Source organism: Grampus griseus (assembly GCF_964374135.1).
Source record: "Grampus griseus genome assembly, chromosome: 16".
In the NCBI taxonomy this organism is placed as follows: domain Eukaryota; kingdom Metazoa; phylum Chordata; class Mammalia; order Artiodactyla; family Delphinidae; genus Grampus; species Grampus griseus.
This window is the reverse complement of record NC_139010.1, coordinates 56,997,204-57,020,739: the sequence shown is the minus strand read 5'-3', so window position 1 is coordinate 57,020,739 and position 23,536 is coordinate 56,997,204. Positions and strand designations below refer to the sequence as shown.

At 37.4% G+C, this 23,536-nt stretch overlaps 1 protein-coding gene across 2 annotated transcripts in view; it reads right to left on the bottom strand.

Annotated features, from left to right (window-relative positions):
* Positions 1-2,745: 2,745 nt before the first annotated feature.
* The window catches only part of R3HCC1L (R3H domain and coiled-coil containing 1 like), an 87,201-nt gene continuing 66,410 nt past the window's right edge, over positions 2,746-23,536 (bottom strand). For both annotated transcript variants that reach the window (XM_082674105.1, XM_082674104.1), the window contains 5 exons: positions 17,342-17,517; positions 12,687-12,757; positions 11,676-11,771; positions 11,044-11,184; positions 2,746-3,534 (listed from right to left, as the gene is read on the bottom strand). In XM_082674105.1, coding sequence (XP_082530231.1) covers positions 3,467-3,534; positions 11,044-11,184; positions 11,676-11,771; positions 12,687-12,757; positions 17,342-17,517 — 552 coding nt within the window. In that variant the 3' untranslated portion in view covers positions 2,746-3,466. The remainder of the gene's footprint in view (positions 3,535-11,043; positions 11,185-11,675; positions 11,772-12,686; positions 12,758-17,341; positions 17,518-23,536) is intronic.

Below are 23,536 nucleotides of genomic sequence, written 5' to 3'. Positions count from 1 at the left end.
AGACTGGCTGTGATTCTTGGCAGTTCCCAGCACCCTAACTCTCCCCCTTTTCACTGCTGGTGACCTGGTTACTAAGATGTGTGGAGCCCACATACTACTCACAACAGCCCCACTGCACTTCTCCGACATCAGCCTACAGTCTGCTTCGCAATTCCCTCCCTAGGCTCGGTGGTGAAACATGGGTTGGAAAGGTTAAGGGATGAAAAGTAGGAGGAAAGAAGAAAAAGTCCAAAGATGGTAAACTTTTACAACCAAGGCTGCAAGGCCAGAGTGAATGGTGGTAGATGGGGCAAGATTACAATAGTCCTCCCGTCCTCACATATGAGAGCTGCCCTTCCTTAGCCGGTAAAAAGGGACCCGCTCTGGGGTATCCTCTGTGAATACAAAGAAGCGCGCTTTTCCTTCTCCTCTACCATCCCTCTTCTCAACTCCCTCACCTCCTTCATTAGGGCAGAGGGAGAGCTTTACTTTGGCATGGCAGTTTAGGTAAACAAGGGAAGGACTGATTTCCTGTTGGATCCAGCAAACATCTCCCAAACAGTAACAACATTATACTCGCACATGCACCCAATGGTCTGTGAAAGAACGTGTAGCTGGCGGGGGAGCGTGTGGTGACTGATGACTAGATTCAGGCAGGGAGGTTACCTACAGCTTCTGGCTGGATCCAAGTTTCCAAGAAGGCCAGAAAAAGCAGGCCAGGCAGCCAGCCACCGGCTCTGGTCTCAGTCTTGCTGCCCACATCACACATTTGATAGGTGCAGCCAGTTCTAACTCTTGGAAAAAGCTATACAAGGGTTGTGCTGTTACACCTCTGACTTGAAAGGGAAGGATATGGGAAGATGCGGCTGGCATGACTTGTAACTAGATGAGGAATGTTAACAGAATAGCAACCACCAAATTCCAGACAGAACCAAAAATGTCTGATGATTTTTACCTCGGCATTCTTGTCTCAGAGAAACTGAAGTACTAGGAACCTCAGCTTACCATTCAGATGCCTAATTTCTTCCTATTCCACAAAGACTTCCACTCCATGAGGAGTATACTGGAACGCAAGGGGAATGTCTCTATCTACTATAAATTCCAGGTGATACTGGGATTCAGAAGTTCAACATACATGAAGCAACATGTAACACACAGCAGAGTGCGTTAGCTGTCTTCTCAAACATCTACCCGAGGAGCCAGTGGCAGCTACAGGGTGCTCTCCAGTTAGCTCAGTGTACAAAGGCATGGTGTGGATATGACCAAGGAGCTGATTCCTGTCTGGACAAGCTCAAGTAGTCCGTGCTGGGTCAGGGCAGGTGCTCCTTCTTACCTCCAGCCAGTATACATCAATTCCAGCTACTGGAAAAATACAACTAAAAAGCACACTCTCTACTAAGGGCCGAAGCAGGAGCACTCCTTAGCTTTCAGTTTTGGCTAAAAAAATCCTTTCTCTGGATCTACTTATAAGGATAAATCTGAAAGTTAGAGGTGGCTGACTGTTATCCGAAAAAAAGTGTAAGTTACTAGCCACCAAGTACACAGCATTAGAATGAGGACAAAAGTAACTTCTTGAAATTATGAGTACTAAAAGAAAACTGGGTAATAAACACGGGACTATGTGTTACCATCAACAATGCCCTTAGAAGCCAAAATGCTGCCAGAAAGGGGAAGCACCCTCAAAGGCAAGTGATAGGAACAATCACTTTTTTTTTTTTTACCACCCAAGGCCATTCTCAGCCTTGAAGAATCAAAACAGAGCAAAGGTCTACCTCAGAGGTATACTGTTCAGTACGAAACCTGGCTAGTTTCCTGCATTTCCTTTCAAATGCAGCCATACTGTTCAAACAGACTTCCCTGTGTTCTACGATGACAGCACAAGCTGTACAGCCAGCTGCCCTAAGCAGTGCTGGGGCAGAGGGTCGAGAGGACCTAATGACCCCTCCAAACTTGGAATGGAGGTATTGAACATGAACAAGGGACAGTTTCAGAACAGACAAAGGATGAGAAAAACAATGCTGAGGAACTGTAAGAGGGCTCTAAGACCGAAACAGCGGCAGGGATCAAGACCCACGGCCAGTGTCATTTGAGGAACGTTTGGACGGAGCCCCACTACACCATCTTCTAGGCAATGCTATAACCCATCATTGTCATGGGCACTAAATCATACAAAAATGAGGCTGCTGCCCTCACTGAAAGCACAATGAGACATCATTTCTTGCTCTCTCAGCATCTGGAGGTCCACCACTACGATTTCTTCAAAAACACTGAGAATGCAGATATGAGAAGGATAAAGCCTGAGCTGACTGCTCTGACTTGTCCACGTCTTTTAGGAAATCTCTTACTGCCCAGAGGTGTGTGACTCGCTGCTCTTCACTATAATGGACGAGCTGGTATGGCTTTTGCCAAATGCCTCTGGCAAAGGCAGAGAAGATCATACCAAGAACATGCTGTGTGCCAGATGCCTCCTGCAGGATGTCAGATTGGACAAAAATGGCGAAAGGCAAGAGGGTGGGGTGGGGATGTGCAAAGAGGGCAAGAAGGGGAGAGAAGCCACCACATACCAATGCCAGAAGAGTATTTTGTAGTATACTCTGGGGCACAGAGATGATCAGCAGTCTACTGCTGATCAATAAAACCAACAGATCCACTGAATCCACGCACAGCATTACGGGGTGAAGATAAGGGAAGAACTGCTCTCTAATTTCTTTAGGGGCATGACAAAACTGGCCAACAGCAGAGTGATGTATGTCATAAAATGGGCTTTAATGTCTTTCTCTTTCAACGTGATAGTACTGCTTAAACTGGAACTGGCACACAGCTCCCAAGACCGGCTTCCTGTAAGGAATGAAGCGGGCATGCCCCAGGCTGCCATGCGGCTGGAGCAGCCCCAGGCACTCAGCTTAGTACAAGCTCTGGAGTCCAAATACCTACACCTGCTGCAGTTCACCAACTTTGGGGTTCTGGAACCGGCAGTGCAGATTCTGTGAATACCAAGCACTCCAGATACCGTTCCATCTCCTTGTACTAACAGCTCCCTCCCCTCTGACCGCCCACCTCACCCGCCCCCTGCAATACTGCTGTTCTCAGCTTTGTGAGGTACTAAGGAACACCCTGCCTTTGCGGTGCCTTAATCTCCCATCATCACAGGTTTGAATCCTCTGTTTTGCATTTGCTTAAAACATCTTGGAAGTGTGACTTGCCCTGTCCAGAGGACTCTTGGAAGTCACATCTTCCAAGTTTCTTCCTAGCTGATGGCTTCCTTCCACGTCCAACACAGTTAAGGCAGTTCCAAAGAACTGCATTTAGGAGTGAAGACAAACAGGAGTCTGTCTTCCTCCTATACCTCATCAGCCCTTGTCTTGATCGCTTATCTCTTTCTTTCGTTAACATGCACATCTGCATGTACACAGAGCTCTGGAAAAATCCTCTGAAGACTGGAAATATTTTCTGAATTCCTGGAATTATCCCTGTCATCAAATGATGTTCAAACTGCAGACTGGTCTCTGCCTTCCCAGATGTCTTCCCGTTGCTTGGCTTCCAATTGTTTTCTCTCTGTAAATAAGGGCAGTGTTAAGATGGTTAAGTATAACTTCACATAACCAGTGACTTTCACTTAATCTGAATTACAAGGCAAACTTTAATCATGAGACAGGTGAATTCCCTGGTTTTCTCTTACCTGATTCCAAGAGTCAATATTTTTAACTTTCCAAGTGCTTTGTAAGTGGGAACAATGTTTCTCTTACTATATAATAAAAAGAGAAAGATCTGTGGCTAATAGAAATAAAAAGCATATAGAATAAGTCAGAACCGAGCAGGATCCAGATTTTTGTCTTGCTGATAACATATTTATTTTAATTATCTTTCTAAACTGTGTTAGTGCTTCAGTAAAATTGCCCATTATTCCCAGTCTACTGATCTATATAAATATTTCAATAGGCATCAAGAATATGTTTCAATATTTTTCTTCTACTTTTTTGCTCAAATGGAAATAGTAGCCACTGGGCTTTAGTCATATCTCTCTACTACAATTCTACAAAAAAAAGAAAGAAAAAAAAATTTCACAGGAAAATCAAATTTCAATATTTTCAGAGCACTTTCAGGAGCCAGAAATCTTCTGGAACACCAATTCCAACATGGAAAAATGACCACATATAATGGAGGGAAACTAAGAACTGTTTCTAAAAACAAAAAATGCACAAATCTGGGCAATCCATCTTCAAATTTTAACACAGAAGCTTAGTTTCCATTTAACACTTTCACCAATACCTGAGACAATAAAGACCTTACACGGTGTGGTGACCCAAGTACTTCACTAGATGCCACAATACCAGTTCTAATTTCATGGCTAGTCAGTCATTGATCTTGACACCATAAAATGTAGATGATTAAGCCTAAGTGCTTCCTTCCAAGGGCAATTATTTCGACTAAGAGATTTTGCAAGTCATGAACCAGGGGGATTACAGAAATCAAGGTGAGTTTAGAGTTAATTCTTGCTATTCTGACATATCTTTCCAAATCAGCAGAATCCCTTACGGAATTCCTATACTGTATTTGACTCAACTTTAAGGGCAAAGAACTTGATAAGGAAGCTAACTGGCACTTGGAAATGTGAGAAAGAGAAATTTGCTGCTATTTGGGCACCATCTTGTGGCATTATCTGAAAATAGCAGCAAAGTTACAAGAGGCAAAAAATGGGGGTCAGTAAATTCCAAACTGAAGGCTCAGTGTCATGTGACTCAGCTTTAAGGCAAGCTTAAATTGGGTTGAGATTCTCCAGGGAGATAGCACGAAGGATAACTGGCTTGTCTAAAGGATTCTGGGATTTCTTAGGAAGGCTGACTGTGGTTCTGATTCAGAGAAAAGTTAGGAGAGGATCTAAAGGCAAAGGCAACCTTGGATGAAAACAATCAAAAAGTGGTCCTGGGTTCCAAGAAAAAGTGAAGAAACTAGAAAAGTGAATTATTAGAACTCAGATTTTTCAATAAACTCAGAAACTTAAACCAGAGAGGCAATATGGAAAGCTTTAGGAAAAGAAATCCAGGAGCAGGAGAAAAACGAATGACTGGTCCCTAATCCACGATTTCAAAATCGAAGTAGCACTGAAAAAAAAGTTTTTTGTTTTTTAAAAAGTTTGGGGTCAAAACTCCTTTGGTGGTAAATATAACCTGAAAGGACATAAGGCCACAGAAATATTAATGCTAATGTGTTCGATTTTGGTGTTATGAAACATGTATTAATATATTATTTTTCTAAAATTGGAAAAGTTTAGAATTCTGAAACATTTCCTACACTAATGCTTTCCAACAAAAGACTGTAGATCTGTATTACCAAATATATGTAAATATAAGAGGAAATTCTGGTGGTAAACCATATGATAAAGTCAGCAAGAATAGAGAGACAAACTGAGAAGCACAAAGAAATAGTGAAAATGTGAGGCTTAAATTTATAAATATAGAACATGAACAGAATACAGAAATACATGTTAGGATGAGACCTAAAAATATTTTCTTCATCTTAAAAGAAAAAATGGAAGCTTGGAGGTGTTAAGTAACTTGCCTACGATTACATAATCAGTGAAAACCTGAAGCTGGAACCCAGGTCCTTAATTCTTAAATCAGCATACTTTCTACTGTCCTGACCTCTGAAGAGAGGATCTGAAAATATTTACACAGAAAAGGAACAAATGTGGGGGAAAAAAAGTATTTTGCGAAAGATAAAGAATAAACATGTTTCCACTTTATCAAAGAGAAAAGAAAGTAGGTAATAGCTGATAGACTGTATTAAAAAAGCTCCTATTAACTCCACCAATTAAAAAAAGTAAGAGAAAGCCCAACAGCAGCCATAAGGGCAAGGAACTAAAGAAGAATATAGTGTTAGCATGAAATGACTAACTAAAGCACTAACGTAAGCTGGCCCTGAAGACTTTTATTTCTCAGTATAATAAATAAATTGGCAGAAACGATTACATTAAATGAGTTGACTTCTCACTGAGGGAACAGAAAGTGCTAAAGATGAAAAAGGGGCCAGTTTGGTGTCGTGTTTACAAAAATAAAGAAAAGGGATGGAAATTAAAACCTTCAAAATTTACTTCTACACCTAAGAAAATAATGAAGAAAAATCATCACAAAATCCACTTGTAGCCACCTACAGAGTAATAATCAACCTGAAGACTTGAAGTACAAGTCTGGTCAAACTAATCTAACTGCCTTCTTTTATGGATTGACAGACCTGGTAGATCAAGGAGAGGTAACATAAATGACCTCTTCGTTTTAGATTTCAGGCTTACCAAGTATGTATTAATCATTAATATACTGGGAAAAAATAGTCTGGCTCACGTAAGTGTTAAGGGAGCATTTAACTCTAGAGGGTGGAATGATTATCAATGTATTAAGTATAACACGTGTTATTTACTTAGCAATAATTGGTGAAATGGTCAGTCAGTCCATAAACATTTTCATCTCTGATATAGGCCAGAGACGTGAGTTTACTAAACAGCAGGTGACACCAAAAATATGGATAAATACTGCATTCCACAGAAAAAGGTCAGATTAAAATGAAAGGAAATGTGGTTAGAAATGAAGGGAACTTCACGTCCAGGGAGAAAAGACACCAAGAAAATGCCGTAAGACCTAGATTATGAGTCAGCAATGCAGCACTGTTCTTGAAGGCAGAATAATGGAATTCCTAAAAAGGATTTCAGAAGGCAGCTGACTGTGATTAAATTTTTATTACAGTTGACTAAGTATCCTATAGAGATGACTTTACTTTTAAGTTCTCAGTGATTTCATTAATCAAACTAAGGGATCAAATTATTGTTTACCTAACTCTGCCTCTCAGGCCTATGACCCAAAAGATGGCCTTTTAGAACCAGCCAATTAATCATATACCCCCCAAGAATAAAATGGAACAAAGTTATGAAATAAAATTATGGCAGGCTTTGAAAATGAGAGTGGCTTATTCTGAAAACTTTGATTCCAACTTTAGGTGGGAATCAAATGTTCTGATAAGTGGAACATGGGGAAATTTTACACGTATTCCTGAGTCTGGTCTTTAAAATGTGGTTTTATCATTTAGTGTGAATCCTTGATTTAAAACGTGATTAAGTCAAATACAAAGTACTCAAGGACGATCTATGTTTTCATTTCCCACTCTTAGTATAGTTCTAATCTGTCATGCGCTCTGCTAGACTAAAAGATCTATCTGTTCCTCACACTCAGGGACTTGTGTCTAAAGTTCTTATTTTCCAGATATATAAAATATGATTTGCTTAAAATGATTTGAGTACTTCCTTTTTCTCGATTCTCCCCAGAGTAGCTTTAATTTCTTAATCTCCTTTTTAAGGATTAAGACAAAGACTTCTCAATAAAAGGATAAGAAGACCAAAGTAGGGTAAAGGAAGTTATCAGGAAAGTATTTATACCTCAAAATCCCAAATTCCAAATTCATTAATTAGAAGGGTTCCATATGTAATGTTCAACTCTGGATTTTATAAAGAAAATCATGGAGGACTTGAAAGGGTTCAGAGTAGAATCATGAGTGAAATAAGACATATGAAGAAAAATTAGAGTAACAAATGTCATTCATGTATTCAGTCAATGAATATGCACACTGAGTATCTCTTTATGAACTAGGCACTGTGCCAGACAGCAGAACTCTTGAAGTGGGAAAAAGAAAGGCTAGGAAATTATTCTATAGTATTAGTAATAAAAGTACCTATATCAGGATGGCACAAAGATTTCAATTTCGATTTCTATGCTAATTCTGATCTATTGGCTACGGTCAAGTCAAAACTCACCAAGAGTGTCATGACTGATTAGCACTGTCTGTCATGGATAATGAATGGGGAGCAACAGTACACAGTACACATTTGTCATTACTGGCTTATATTATTATAATGAATACTAATTTCCCAAGAGTCACATAAATAATAGTATTCTAAATACGTAAAGCACCTTTTAAACATTTTTATACATGTTAACTTACGTTGCTCAAAAAATTCTCCATGGTTAGGTAAGTCAGGCATTGCTTTCACTTTGTTGGAAACTGGGGCACAGAGAAGTATAAGAAAATTGCCCATGGCCATATAGCTAGTTAATGGCAAAAACTCTATTATAGCCCAGATCCTCTCACTCCTAAATGATCTGCCCTGATCTTTACAGTTAAAGGCTGTTAGAACAGAATGATGTCCAGATGTTCCTGAATTTCTACTAAATAAAAAAGAAGAGGAAACTGTTTTAAACTATTGTACAGGTTTAAGTTAGACCTATGGAAGAATTTTCTGACAGTAAAAGCTCTAACCATTGGAAAGGATAACTAAAAAGAAGCCTGTCATATTTTATTTTCTGAAGACCTTAAAATGTTTTAATTTTTTTTTTTGGAAAAAAATGTTAATTACCCCAAAACTCCTTCAAAAGGGATTACACTATTATAAAAGGACCATGGGTTTTAATTAGAGAGGGCTAGGTTCAAATGTCTCCTTTCAATTTACCAGTTGGGTGACCTTAGACCAGCTACTTCACCTCTCTGGGCCAGCTCTAAACTGGAGATAATACGATCCCCATCCAGAGTTATCATAACATGTTATATTGACAGGAATTTCCTTCCAATCCTTTTAATTGCAAAAACCTCTATGTGGCTTTTAATCTTAAAATCTTCAGAACTGAAGAGAGAGGAGAAACAACTGCTTAAAATATCAGGTTCATATTTTCTTTCTTACTCAAGGCAGATATCCCCACCAGACTGCAAGTCTTAAGGAGAGGAACAACATCTTCTGTTTCTCTAACTTTCCTAATTAGGGAGCACAATGCCTTGCACAGGGTAGGTACACAGTGAATTCCAAATGTAGTTGATAGTGTATCACAGGCAATTGAAAATAAAAAGAGTAATGACAAGAAAAAAATACGTACTGGAATCTGTGCTGGACTCACCATAAAATGATATTTTGCTACTATTACTAAAAACAGCAGCAGCTCGTATTTATCACACACTTATTATAGGCCTAGAGAAACAGGAGGGAGAGTGTTCCTATCGTTTTTAAAGATGACTAAGTATCTTTTGTGGATTATCTCACTTGATTCCCATTTTATGGATGAGGAAACAGAGGCCTCCAGAGAGTAATTACCCAACTGGTAATTTGCCTAAGGTGACATAGCCAGTAAATGGCAGAGTTTAGATGTAGACCCAGGCAGTCTGATTCCAGAGTCTATAATGTTATTTCCTATGCTGTACTGACCCCTTTCCCTCCAGTGGAAGAAGAACTGGAACAGAAGTATCTGTTCTGTTTAATACCTAAACAGTACTTTTAATTTCCACAGAAAAAAATCTTTAAGTGAGAAGTCTTGGGCTCCATGCAATTACAAGAGTATATGCTCAATGCATAAAGAAGCCAGAAAGCTATATCAGGAATTTTTCCATACGCATTTTCTCAGATATAAAGAATGGGAGAGTTCTGAAACATAATAAAGGAAGAGTCCTCTATAACCTGTAAAGATTCAGGACCAATGGATAGGAGAAACTTACCACCGTGGGTCTCTATTCACAACTAAATGCCTTCTTTAAAAAAGTAAGTAACAGGGTACCCACTTAGCCAACAGCCTCATTTTTAATTTCATCACTGAAATGTCCTTTGCATAGCTGAGCATTTAAAACAAATTCAAGGGGAACAGTATGCTGATGTGCCTACAGAGAAACAGAGGGGGATACTCAGGTGATAGCCATACAAAACTATTATTGCAGTACCTGTAGAAATACAAGTGATATTACACACATAGGGAAGCAGGAAACATTGCAAAAAGAATCACATCTCCTTTTATAGATACCATTGCTATTACCCTCTATTGATTTTCTGAGATAACTGTGGTTATCACAGAGAAATCATTTTCCTCAGAGATAACCAATTAATAAAGGGTTAAGGACACTGCACATTCTACTTTAATCTAGCTCTGACAGTGCCATATATAAAAACCAGAGGAATCTTCCCCTGTTTCTATAGTCTGTAGGAAGCCTTTGAGTCAAGAATGCATGGAAAAAATCAAAACTGCCTCATTATAATCATTAAGGTTTCAAAAATTAGTTGGGTTCAACTCTGAAACTCTAGCACCTGCCATGACACCCTCTGTCACTGGTTATCTGGCCAGTGCAGCTGAGAGTCTGCAAGCTGCCTGCTATCACCAAAGCAGAGTGGACAGGAAGTATTAATGGCCTTGTTAGACCGGCAATAAACAAGGAGTTTGAAACTTCCATTCGTTTAGTGGAAAAATGAAGTTACTTTTCGGTAAGTGGAATTTTCGGAATAAATTGTCTTCACAGATTCCACAGATCGAGGGCTAAGGCAATCAGACTGTCTAAAGCCTGAAGGTTGATAAAAAGCACTTAAGTGCTAACCGGAGTCCCAAGCCTTTACATACAAGTCAACAGCCTATAAAGGGGAGAGAGACATTTAACCTCAACTACAAACTATAGGGAAAGAAAAACCCTGCTTGTGGATCAGTTGAAATATTCTGAGGACTCTTAAGTACTGGAAAATAATCAGAAGATTAGGCTAACCTAGATGTGCTCTAATGGAGCCACTCAGGACTGTCTTTAAAGAAAAAATTACCTTCTACAGTTATTATCAATGTCAGATGCTGCCTTCTCCTTAATTTGTCTTCTATCTAAGATCTAAACCATCTGATAATATCATGGCAATCATGGCCCAGTAAAACCACAGCAAATAATGTTTTCTGCCTGGGAGACTATTATGTCTTCATAGGAATATTTTTCTGAGAGTCGGGAGCAAGAACTATAGAAATAGCCATGGATAAGCTAAAAGGACTGAACCTATCTCTTGGAAAACAACAGTAGGAACATGGATTAAGATGCCTTGGTGTGGAACAGGCAGACAAATTCTAAAATGTCTTCCTCCTAAATATAAGGCATGAAAACAATTTCAATATATGTAGGAGGCTTCTAGGAAATGGAAATGCCGAAATGGAATGGGCTTCCTTCTTTTTTTTTTTTTAAACACATGCCTTATAGTGAACTCTAAAGGGACTAAAGAAAACACCATCAACTTCAACTCACCGCGGGCTTCTTGCAGTTTCTTAAGTTCTGCTTCCCGTTCGGTTTTGCTCTGCTTACTTCGAACCCCAAGGGCACTGATGACTAACCTTCTGGCTAGGGCTGCTGAAGTCTCAGGACGCTCCTTTGCTGGCTGGAGAAACTCTGAATGGGAGAAAGGGAGGGAGCAGGAGGGAGTAAGGAAGAGAAAGCACTCTAGCTCCAAGTGATTTAACTCAGTAATTAACATACCAAATAGACTAACAAGGGCTGTATCAGCAGTAATTAATACAAGCCTGATAGATGAAGAGCAGAGGAAATTAACATGGCAAAGCACAAACAACCCTGCCTTCATTATCTGTATTAACACAATTTCTTATAGTGACTCTATCAAACAGCTAAACACAGAGGTAAACTAGATAAGGATGTCATCAGAAAATGGTTGCTGCATGGCTTGCAGTTAGTATCTCCCACTCTCTCCAAGTGGCTACTCCAGTGCTATATTTCCAACACAGCCTTTTCTCCTTAAAATAATATTTCCTTTAACACTAAAAATAAAAGTGATATGTCCTTAGAACTCTGGATGCTATACAAGTGCTGGAAAAAACAATATCACCGCTATCAACAAGAAAAAGCTCCTGAGATTATAGGCTTACCAGCATAAGCTCTAGCTTTGGCCTTGGCTGCTCTCGTAGCCTGCGACAAGGGCCGGATCTTCACCATGGTATGTTTACTACCCAGAGCATCACGAGCTGTTAAGAGAATAAATATAAAGAAGTAGAAGACATGAAGAAGAGTGATGCAAAAAAAAAATTTAAGGCTAGTTCTTAAAAGTATTTCCTAGATGTTATCCTTTATTTTTCATCATGAGCAAAAGAAATGGTAAGCTCTAGAAAATCCGTAAGGAACAAAATGGCAGTGATTATTTTAGAACAGGGATCAGTAAACTATGGCTTTGTGACCAAATCCAGCCAACCACCTGTTTCTGTAAAGTTTTACTGAAACAGAGCCATGCTCATTCATTTGCATACTGTCTAGGGATGCTTTCTGGCTACAACACAAGAGTTAAGTAGTGACAGAAACCTTATACCCTAAAATATCTACTATCTGGCTCTTTACAGAATAAGTTTGCAGACCCCTATTTTAGGTGATTCAGACAGGAATCAACATCTCTAATTTCTTTGAATGCCTCTGCATCAGATCTATCATGAGGCCAATGATATAAGTGAAAAGGCCAAATCATATATTCGGAAAGTAGGTATTACAAATGCTCACTGGACAGGTTAAAGGGCTACTGCAAATTCATTTGTCGGGGAGGGGGGGTAGAATCAAAAATATTTTAAGATTTAGTCATACTGGCTTCTTAAATCTTTACGTATAATCTGTCTATGCACTATCATAATGACAGCTATGCAGCAAATAACCTTGGAAGGAGCTCTCTCTCCAAATACCACTGGATTAGGATAAAAAGGGAGAGGGGGAGCAAATGGGTACCAAAGTAACATGCCTCAAAAACCTCTACCTGCCAATTATCTGTATTGACTGAATAAAATGTCAGGTGGCTGGAACAGAAAGCAAATAAGGACAAGTAGTCCTTAGGAGACTACTTGTAAGAGAAAGTAGGAGAAAACGGACAACAAGCACACTGAAATCCATTGGGTGAATACCTGTAATCGGACTGGAGAATACTCCTAGGGCGTGTGTATCATCCACCCATTTAATATCAAATCCTTTCTTTCTGCAACAAAAGAACAGAATTTTATTCCTTAAAATAAAATTTACTTTTAAAAAACATCTTTCAAATAGAGTCTCATAAAGCATTTCATGATGAGATAGAAACACTCAACAAGCACACAGGTGGAATGGGGATAATGACACACAAAATGGCTTGGGGTACAGAAGAAGCCACTGAACTTTAAAAGCAATAATACCATCATAAAGAACTACCTGGGAGCATTTTACATTGTAAGCCAGTTTACAGACATCAACTAATTAATCCTCACGTGTTCCCTGGGGAGGTAAAGTATTTATCACACTATTTACAAGAGATGTTTTTAGGGGACTGGAACTAGAAGAGGTGGAACGAGGAAGCATAGGAGGGGCAGAAGAATATTAGAGGAGGAGGTAGGCAGGGAAGGTCATCTGGATTTAATGCAAATATAGGCTCAAGGACAGAGACAAGAGACAGAGAGGAAGAGGGAGACAGGTCATTCAAAGCAAAATCAATCAATCAATCAAATAAGGGAGAAAAGGGACAACTCTAATCAGAGAGGCTGACCTATTCTTCTTTCCAGTTGTAGAAGTGAAGTAAGAAAGGGAAACTCAGGTTCTGCCACCTTCAGACCATGGGCAGGTTTAATCTCTCTGTAAGCTAGGTCTGCTCATCTGTAGAAATGGGTACAGTTCCTTCATAACAGAGTTGCTGTGAAAACGGAAGTGAGATCATCCATGACAAGGTAAAGGGCACAGTGTTGAGCACTTAGTGGACATCTAATAAATGAATAGTGCCCATTATTTTTTATTATTAATAGCAATATTCATCAGGAAGATGATTAATATTGATGAAGATGTGATTAAAATATGAAGTTGACTCTGGTGTTTGACTCAACAGGCATTATTATTATACGCTTTTGCACCATGACCTTTTCTTTTTTTTATAAAGCACTATAAAGAAAAAAAAAAGGCAACTGCTAAAATATCTTCCCTCTTTAACAACTAGTCAAGAAAAAATTTCCTTTGAAGGAAAAAGGAATAAAGAGGCTTTGAAGGTTAGTTAGACAATTTCCTGAATGTAAGGGTCAGTTTGACCATCGCATAAAATGACCACAGGGGTTGAAGACTATGAGAAAGTTCAACAGTGGAAGTCTATATTATAAGATAGTTGACAGAAGAAAGAGAAAAACTTAGATGGGCTCTGGAGGGCCTTTTAGACTTCAGAATTTCATAACCCTTTAAAATGCTTCCCCCTTTTGAGAATGTTTTCCTGTTTCATAGAAAAATGATCTGCAGGTAAGATTAGGAAGAAACAAAGCAAGGGAAGTTAATAATTCTTAAGAAATAACTAATCTTCAGGAAATTCCAGACATCAACAAAATCAATTCTTGGTCTTAAAAGTCATCATTATTAATGACAACCTAAGGTAGTTCTAATTTTGGATTTAATCTCATTGACTGCTTTTTAAAACCTATTATGCACTTTATCCGGAACAGACCCTGATACCGAGTCTTAACATAATTGTAATGAATTAGACTGACTGATCTACACTATATGTTTAGTGTAAGATCTATGGCAGAGAGTGTTAACTGTCCTCCATGATCTAGTCACTCCTCCTCTCTTTTAGTTACATAACTGATAAGTGCTACTCCTGTCCCCTCAACCAACAAAATTCAAGTGAGATACCTGGCTGCTAGTTTTGCCTGTTCTAGAGCTTTACAAAAAAACAGGGTGCTTGTTTTTGTACATAAAGTTTCAATGAATACAGCCACACTCATTGTCTGTAGCCACACCTGTTGTCTATGGCTACTTTTGTGCAACGATGGCAGAGTTGCCTAAAATAATTACTATCTAACCCTTAAGGAAAATTTGGGAGCTATACCCTAATTCAAGATGTACACGAATTGAATTTTAACTTTAAATTTGTATATCAGACAACAGACCTGGTTCATTGTTAGATCTGGTTCATTGTTAATGTCAGGATTGGAGCATTAAAGTATAATCCCTTCTTGGTAATGACTTTCTTCCAGACCCTGAAAATCTTTTTCTTAATAACTTATTTTTGGGATTATTTCTTTATTCCTGAAGCTTATTTTTTCTTATAAGCTAAAGATACAGAGGTATACTTCTGACTCTTTTACCTTCTCATACATATGTATGAATTACATACATATATAAGAGGTAGTGCAATTATTCTCAAACCCACTTATATCAGTTTTAATTTACATTTTCACTACATAATTTAATTTATTAAATAAAATTAAAACGATGAAATATGAGTGTGAAAAAGAAAAGTTGTGTCTATGGTTTGGAAGACTAGAGAAAGATAAAGTCACTAAAAAAACCGAAACAGCTATTATCAATTATGTTTGGGCAAAAGAGCTAAAAAAAAAAAAAAAAGAGAGAGAGAGAGAGAGAGAGAGGGAATTCCCTGGTGGTCCAATGGTTAGGACCTGGCACTTTCACTGCTGTGGCCTGGGTTCAATCCCTGGTCAGGGAACTAAGACCCTGGAAGCCATGCGGCACAGCCAAAAAAAAATTTTACGAAGAGAGAGAGAGAGAAAACATTTTAACCTATAAGGAATTTGCACTCAGGTGACTCTGAAGGGACATTAAAGTTCTTGCTGGAAGACACAGGTGATATCAGGGTGACATATAAGAACTCAATAGAAGATAGTCTGCCATCAACAGACTAGTTACTTAAAAAAAAAAAGGCCTTGGCACCACATCAAAGACTGGCAAGTAAATGGACATTTATATGTCTTAAAATAAACTGGTCGAGACATATAACAATCATTTTTTTATCATTCTCTACTTGACTATTTCTATCTCGGTGGTCAGAATAACCTCAAATCAATAATTTAATTTACAGCTCTTTTGGACTGTTAGGGCCCCTGGTGCCTGGCAGAAGAAAACACATATCCTCTCAAGAGATATCCTCTTCTTTTACTGTAAGCCTCAATTCTCATAAGTAAAATTCCAAAGGAAATGGTCAGCTGTACAGTTTTTTAAAAAAGTAACTAAACCTCCAAAAAAGAAGCAAGGCACTATGAGTGAGAATTTGCAGAAAGAGAATTAAAAGGACTTCAGGTAAAGAAATTACCAGACATAGACTACAGAAGGTCTATGTTCAATATACTTCTTGAAAATATTTGGAGAAAAAAAAGAAACTAATGACCATGCAGATTTGAAAAATAGAGAACTTTGAAAAATGAGAAACATAAAATGAAATTTAAAAATTCAATGGACAGATTTAACAGCAAATTAAACACAGCTGAAGAAATCAGAAAGCAGAAATTAGAGCTAAAAAAATTACTCAGCATGTAATGGAGACAAAGAAATGGAAAATATGAAAGAGATAACACGAGGATTAAGTGAGAAGGTTTAATCTACTTTTAATTGGCATCTTAGAGAATATAAAAGAGACTAGTACAGAGGCAATATTTGAAGAGAGAATGTCTAGTCTTCTCCAAAACCAATGAAAAATACAAGCTCAATAATAATAATAACAAAAGAAACACAAAGCCACATCATACTGAAAATGCACAATACCAAAGACAAAACATTAAGAGCACCCAAAGAGAAAAGACAGATTACTCTCAGAAGCAATAGTCAGATTTTCAGCTGGCTTCTCATCCTACACTAAGAAAGCCAGGAGAAAGCAGAATAAAAATTTCAAGTTTCTGAGAAAAACAATTACCAACCTAAGATTCTCTACCCAGCAAAAATGTCTTTCAAGAATGAAGTTGAAATAAAGCCATTAAGAAACAACGACGATGATGACAACAAAACCCAACTAAGTGTGTTACCAGCAGACTGTTACTAAATTAAATACTAAAGAACATGTTTCATTCAAGAGGAAAAAGATTTCAGATGAAAGGTATAAGACACAAGAAGGTATAAATGAAGAATACAGAAAGTGGATGAATCTGAATGCTGATAATATAAAATAATAATGTAACATCAAATGGAATTTAAAAAGAAAAAAAGATTCAAAATACTAAATCACAATAGCATATTAGTTGGAGGTTCGGGAGACACTGGAATGGAATTGGGGAATGGAGTTTAAAACCCTTAGAATGTTTGGAAAGAGTGTAAAAATATTAACTTTAGCCATTGATAAATTAAGCAGGCATTTTATAATTTCTAAAGTAACCACCAAACAATAGAAACAGGATCATTTCCCAAATATATGGAAGGAGAAAAAAATACCTCATCAATCCAAAAGAAGGCAAGAGAAAAGAGAAAAATATGGGACAAGTAAACACACAAAAAAAGATGGCAGGCATACATCCAAATATATCAATAATTACAATAAATATAAATGGACTAAATGTACCATGAAGACAGATTCCAAAGTCATTATTGATGACATTCTTCTTAAATGCTAAAATGGGGTCTAGAAAGACTATTTAGCATTTTTTAAAGGAACTGAGAAGAAGAGTGGTTTGATACGGATTTCTAACGGACTTGGAAAAGACAATAAACAAACTTGATGCTAAAGTAAACGCCGGGAATAGAAAAACAAAAAAGATGATCTTTCAGAAGACATTTTAAGAAAACTTCATTCCACCTTCCCTAACATCCCCAATCATTTGCAAGTACTTACTGATAAGTGCAGAAAATCCGTAGAAGATCTTCAGTACGAAATTCTTGGGGGAAGTCATAAATTTCAATGACATGTGGGAATTCACAATCACTGAGGTCAATATCAGGAACTTCATGGTTGTAATAATCAAATATAGGTTCTTGGATGCTTTCTCTATTCTTCATATTCCCTGATAACTAGAGAGGAGGAAGCATATATGTGACTGTTACATCAAGCCAGAGCATTGTAAAATATCCTCCCATATATAAACAATCCTTTTTGTCTCCATGTTCCTATTCCTTAACCTTTATCATTTGTCTCTGTTCATGAACACAGTAATGACTGGGCTCTATCACCCAGCTTATATTATACATGTGGAATACTTTGATTAATGTGGTGAGTTATGAACAACACATTTTAGAAAATGAATTTCAGAAAATAGCTGAAGAGATGAATTAATAACATTTGTTTTATTTGAACTTATTGATCAGACCCATAGTTTTGTTTCTGAAAGTGAACAAAAACAAAACAAAATTTTTAAGAATAAAAACACTTTGTTAGTCTACCTTTCGTTGACAGTAGCTTACAAAGAAATTTGTTATGACAAATGTAAGTGGCACAAATAATTATATTTAAGTTCCCTAGCATGAGAGCTACCTAAAGGAATTTCCATAAAGCAGGTTAATACAGGAATTAATAGTAATGAAGAATACTTAAAATTCTACTATTCTATGGTGTGCAGATTAAATGAGATGATGCAGTAAGTGTTAGCACACTACGTGTCACCTAAGTAAGAATTCAATTTCAACCCAATTTAAACATATTTTAACTAGGTGCTAAATCTATTATAGGCCAAGCACCATGTTATTTCTACCCTGCTTAGGATGTAGAAATCAGGAAGAGAATATTCCTCACACCGTAACAATGAGAAAAGACCAACTGACCTATAAAATCATAACTTTTCTTGAGTTTACCATACAGCTGAGTATGCAACACAGAGTACACAAGAAAACTGAAATCCACAGGATGACATGTCCCTCCAAAGAGAAACAGAATATATAAACTTTTTTGCCTCTGGCAGATCATGGGAAGAAGTGGCCACCACATGAGTGGGCAAGAAGATATCAGCTAAATGTTTAACAAATCCTTAAAAGCCTACAGTGGACTGGTGTATCAGTTTAGAATAACTGAGAGCCCCAGAAAGGAGGGTAATCTGCAATTACTTGCAAGTCCATCCTTATGCCAGTGCCACACTGTCTTGATTACTGTTGTTTTATAAGTTTTGAAATCAGGAAGTTTGAGTCTTCCTACTTTGTTCTTTTTCAAAATCATTTTGGCTATTCTGAGTCCCTTGCATTTCCAAATGAATTAGAGGATCATTTTGTCAATTTCTGCAAAAAATACAGGACAGCTGGGATTGAGCTGGATGTGTTAATCACTTTGGGTAGTATCTTAACAATATTAAAGAAGATAAACATGGGATGTTTATTTAGGTCTTCTTTAATTTCTTCCAAAAATGTGTTGTAGTTTCAGGGTACAAGTTTTACACTTCTTTTGTTAAATTTATTTCTAACTTTTTAATGCTACTGTCCTTGGAACTATTTGCTTCATTTTTGAATTTCTGGCATGGACTTTTTGAGTTACTTTGCAAAACCAAACCAAACAAACCACTGCATGTCCATGCATTTATAAATTGGGGCTAAATAATGCATTGTGAGAGGTAAACAATGCTTAACTACAAATATCTTGGAACTATAAGGACTGATTATAAAGAGGAAGAAAAAAGAGAGGCAGGATAGTCTGGCAAGGAAATTTGATTATGGCCCTTTGCTCTAATCTGGTCAGCAAATTTGAACTTGTATACTTACATCCCATTTTTGAGGTAATTATTAAACACTTCAGCTTCTGGTACTGATTAAATGCAAAGTGTAAATAATAGCAAAACACACAATTCCTACTCTACATTTCATGGGAAAATAGATATAAAGCCTACAAGTAACATACTCCTGACTAGTTTTTCCTATAACACTCAGGACTCCACTATTATCAGGGACTCCTAACTTTTCTTAAGAGGAGAACTTTGTTTCATACTCCCATGGTACTGATATTGTTGGAATCAGCTTACATGTCTACTGGCAACACATTTTGGGGGGAGGTAGGCTGAGAGGTAGCAGGCCATACTATTAATGGTGTTTTCTCCTGAGAATTTCAACAAAACATTCAAGGGGGCCTTGACAGGGTAAAGAGAAAGGAATATGTGGCACAGAAGGGGGAAATGCCTAAGAGAAGACAATATGGTATAAAGTGAGGATAAGAGCATGATTGTGAGAGGGGAGTGGGGGCGGGTAGGGTAGAGACCACTATCAGACAGGGGTTAGACACAGTAATACAGATGTATTTCAGGAAAGACCCTAAGATTTGATGCAATGACTTTTTTGCAGTAGACCTGTACTGTCCAACACAGTAGCTGCCAGCCACATGTGGTTACTGAGTACTAGAAACATGGCTAGTCTGAATTGAGATGTGTTTTATGTATAAAATACACATCAAATTTCAAAGACTTAATACAAAAAATAAAAGATCTCACTAATAATTTCTTATATTGATTACATGTTGAAATGATATTTTGGATATATTAAAAATACGTTCTTGACTTTACCTGTTTATTTTTACCTTTTTAAATGTGGCTCATAGAAATTTTAAATTATATACATGGCTCACATTTGTAGTTTGCATCATATTTCTACTGTAGACAACTGAAACATTTACTGTTAAGAGTCACATGTATTGAGACAATACTTGTCACAACTGTCAATGTGAAACCTTCATACTTTATGACCAACCTTCATATATTTTTCTTTCATATGGCTAATAAATGTTTGATAGAGCAACAATAGAGGGGAAAGGTTTACAATTTGATTCATTCTAATCTATTACAGTCCACAGGAAAGGAAAGTTTGCAAACAACTCAGCAAATAATTTTGAGTTATGAATCACAAATATTTTATGATTTTTACCAAGGGCCTGCTTGCTGTTTATAAAGCATAAGTGAAATCTGAGTAGTCCTTCATATGTAGAACCAGCTTCCACAAAATCAACTAAATTAAATTATCTTCCCAAAGTGAGGGTTTTAAGACTCTAATAAGCCTAGTAACCTGCTCTTGAAAACAAGTCTAAAAAACAGTACCGCTTCAGAGCTAGGGACACATACAGACTGAAAATGAGGGGATGGAAAAAGATATTCCATGCAAATGGAAATCAAAAGAAAGTTGGAGTAGCAATTCTCCTATCAGACAAAATAGACTTTAAAATAAAGACTATTACAGGAGACAAAGAAGGACACTACCTAATGATCAAGGGATCAATTCAAGAAGATATAACAATTGTAAATATTTATGCACCCAACATAGGAGCACCTCAATACATAAGGCAAATGCTAACAGCCATAAAAGGGGAAATCGACAGTAACACAATCATAGTAGGGGACTTTAACACCCCACTTTCACCAATGAACAAATCATCCAAAATGAAAATAAAAAAGGAAACACAAGCTTTAAATAACACATTAAACAAGATGGACATAATTGATATTTATAGGACATTTCATCCAAAAACAACAGAATACACTTTCTTCTCAAGTGCTCATGGAACATTCTTCAGGATAGATCATATCTTGGGCCACAAATCAAGCTTTGGTAAATTTAAGAAAACTGAAATTGTATCAAGTGTCCTTGCCAACCACAACACTATGAGACTAGATATCAATCACAGAAAAAAAACTGTAAAAAATACAAACACATGGAGGCTAAACAATATGCTACTAAATAACCAAGAGATCACTGAAGAAATCAAAGAGGAAACCAAAAAATACCTAGAAACAAATGACAATGAAAACACGATGACCCAAAATCTATGGGATGCAGCAAAAGCAGTTCTAAGAGGGAAGTTTACAGCAATACGATCCTACCTCAAGAAACAAGAAAAATCTCAAATAAACAACCTAACCTTACACCTAAAACAATTAGAGAAAGAAGAACAAAAAAACCCCCAAAGTTAGCAGAAGGAAAGAAATCATAAAGATCAGATCAGAAATAAATGAAAAAGAAATGAAGGAAACGACAGCAAAGATGAATAAAATTAAAAGCTGGTTCTTTGAGAAGATAAACAAAACTGATAAACCATTAGCCAGACTCATCAAGAAAAAAAGGAAGAAGACTCAAATTAACAGAATTAGAATGAAAAAGGAGAAGTCACAACTGACACTGCAGAAATACAAAGGGTCATGAGAGGTTACTACAAGCAACTATATGCCAATAAAGTGGACAACCTGGAAGAAATGGACAAATTCTTAGAAAAGCACAACCTTCCGAGACTGAACCAGGAAGAAATAGAAAAATGAACAGACGAATCACAAGCACTGAAATTGAAACTGTGATTAAACATCTTCCAACAAACAAAAGCCCAGGACCAGATGGTTTCACAGGCAAATTCTATCAAACATTTAGAGAAGAGCTAACACCTATCCTTCTCAAACTCTTCCAAAATATAGCAGAGGGAGGAACACTCCCAAACTCAGTCTGTGAGGCCACCACCACCCTGATACCAAAAGCAGACAAAGATGTCACAAAAAAAGAAAACTACAGGCCAATATCACTGATGAACACAGATGCAAAAAATCCTTAACAAAATACTAGCAAACAGAATCCAGCAGCACATTAAAAGGATCATACACCATGATCAAGTGGGGTTTATCCCAGGAATGCAAGGATTCTTCAATATACGCAAATCAATCAATGTGATAAACCATATTAACAAATTGAAGGAGAAAAACCATATGATCATCTCAATAGATGCAGAAAAAGCTTTCAACAAAATTCAACACCCATTTATGATAAAACCCCTCCAGAAAGTAGGCATAGAGGGAACTTACCTCAACATAATAAAGGCCACATATGACAAACCCACAGCCAACATTGTTCTCAATGGTGAAAAACTGAAACCATTTCCAGTAAGATTGGGAACAAGGCAAGGTTGCCCACTCTCACCACTATTATTCAACATAGTTTTGGAAGTTTTAGCCACGGCAATCAGAGAAGAAAAAGAAATAAAAGGAATCCAAATCGGAAAGGTAGTAAAACTGTCACTGTTTTCAGATGACAAGATACTATAGATGCTACCAGAAAACTACTAGAGCTAATCAATGAATTTGTAGCAGGATACAAAATTAATGCACAGAAATCTCTTGCATTCCTATACACTAATGAATAGGAATAGATGAAAAATCTGAAACACTCCCATTTACCATTGCAGCAAAAAGAATAAAATACCTAGGAATAAACCTACCTAAGGAGACAAAAGACCTGTATGCAGAAAACTATAAGACACTGATGAAAGAAATTAAAGATGATACTGACAGACGGAGAGATATACCATGTCCTTGGATTGGAAGAATCAACATTGTGAAAATGACTATACTACCCAAAGCAATCTACAGATTCAATGCAATCCCCATCAAACTACCAATGGCGTTTTTCACAGAACTAGAACAAAAAATTTCACAATTTGTATGGAAACACAAAAGATCCCGAATAGCCAAAGCAATATTGAGAAAGAAAAACAGAGCTGGAAGAATCAGGCTCCCTGACTTCAGACTATACTACAAAGCTACAGTAATCAAGACAGTATGGTACTGGCACAAAAACAGAAATATAGATCAATGGAATAGGATAGAAAGCCCAGAGATAAACCCACACTCATACAGTCACCTTATCTTTGATAAAGGAGGCAAGAATATACAATGGAGAAAAGACAGCCTCTTCAATAAGTGGTGCTGGGAAAACTGGACAGCTACACATAAAAGAATGAAATTAGTACACTCCCTAAAGCAATACACAAAAATAAACTCAAAATGGATTAAAGACCTAAACGTAAGGCCAGACACTATAAAACTCTCAGAGGAAAACATAGGCAGAACACTCTTTGACATAAATCACAGCAAGATCCTTTTTGACCCACCTCCTAGAGAAATAGAAATAAAACAAAAGTACACAAATGGGACTTAATTAAACCTAAAAGCTTTTGCACAGCAAAGGAAACCACAAACGAGACGAAAAGACTGTAGCACAGTGGTTAAGAATCCGCCTGTCAATGCAGGGGACACAGGTTCGAGCCTTGGTCTGGGAAGATCCCACATGCTGCGGAGCAACTAAGCCCCTG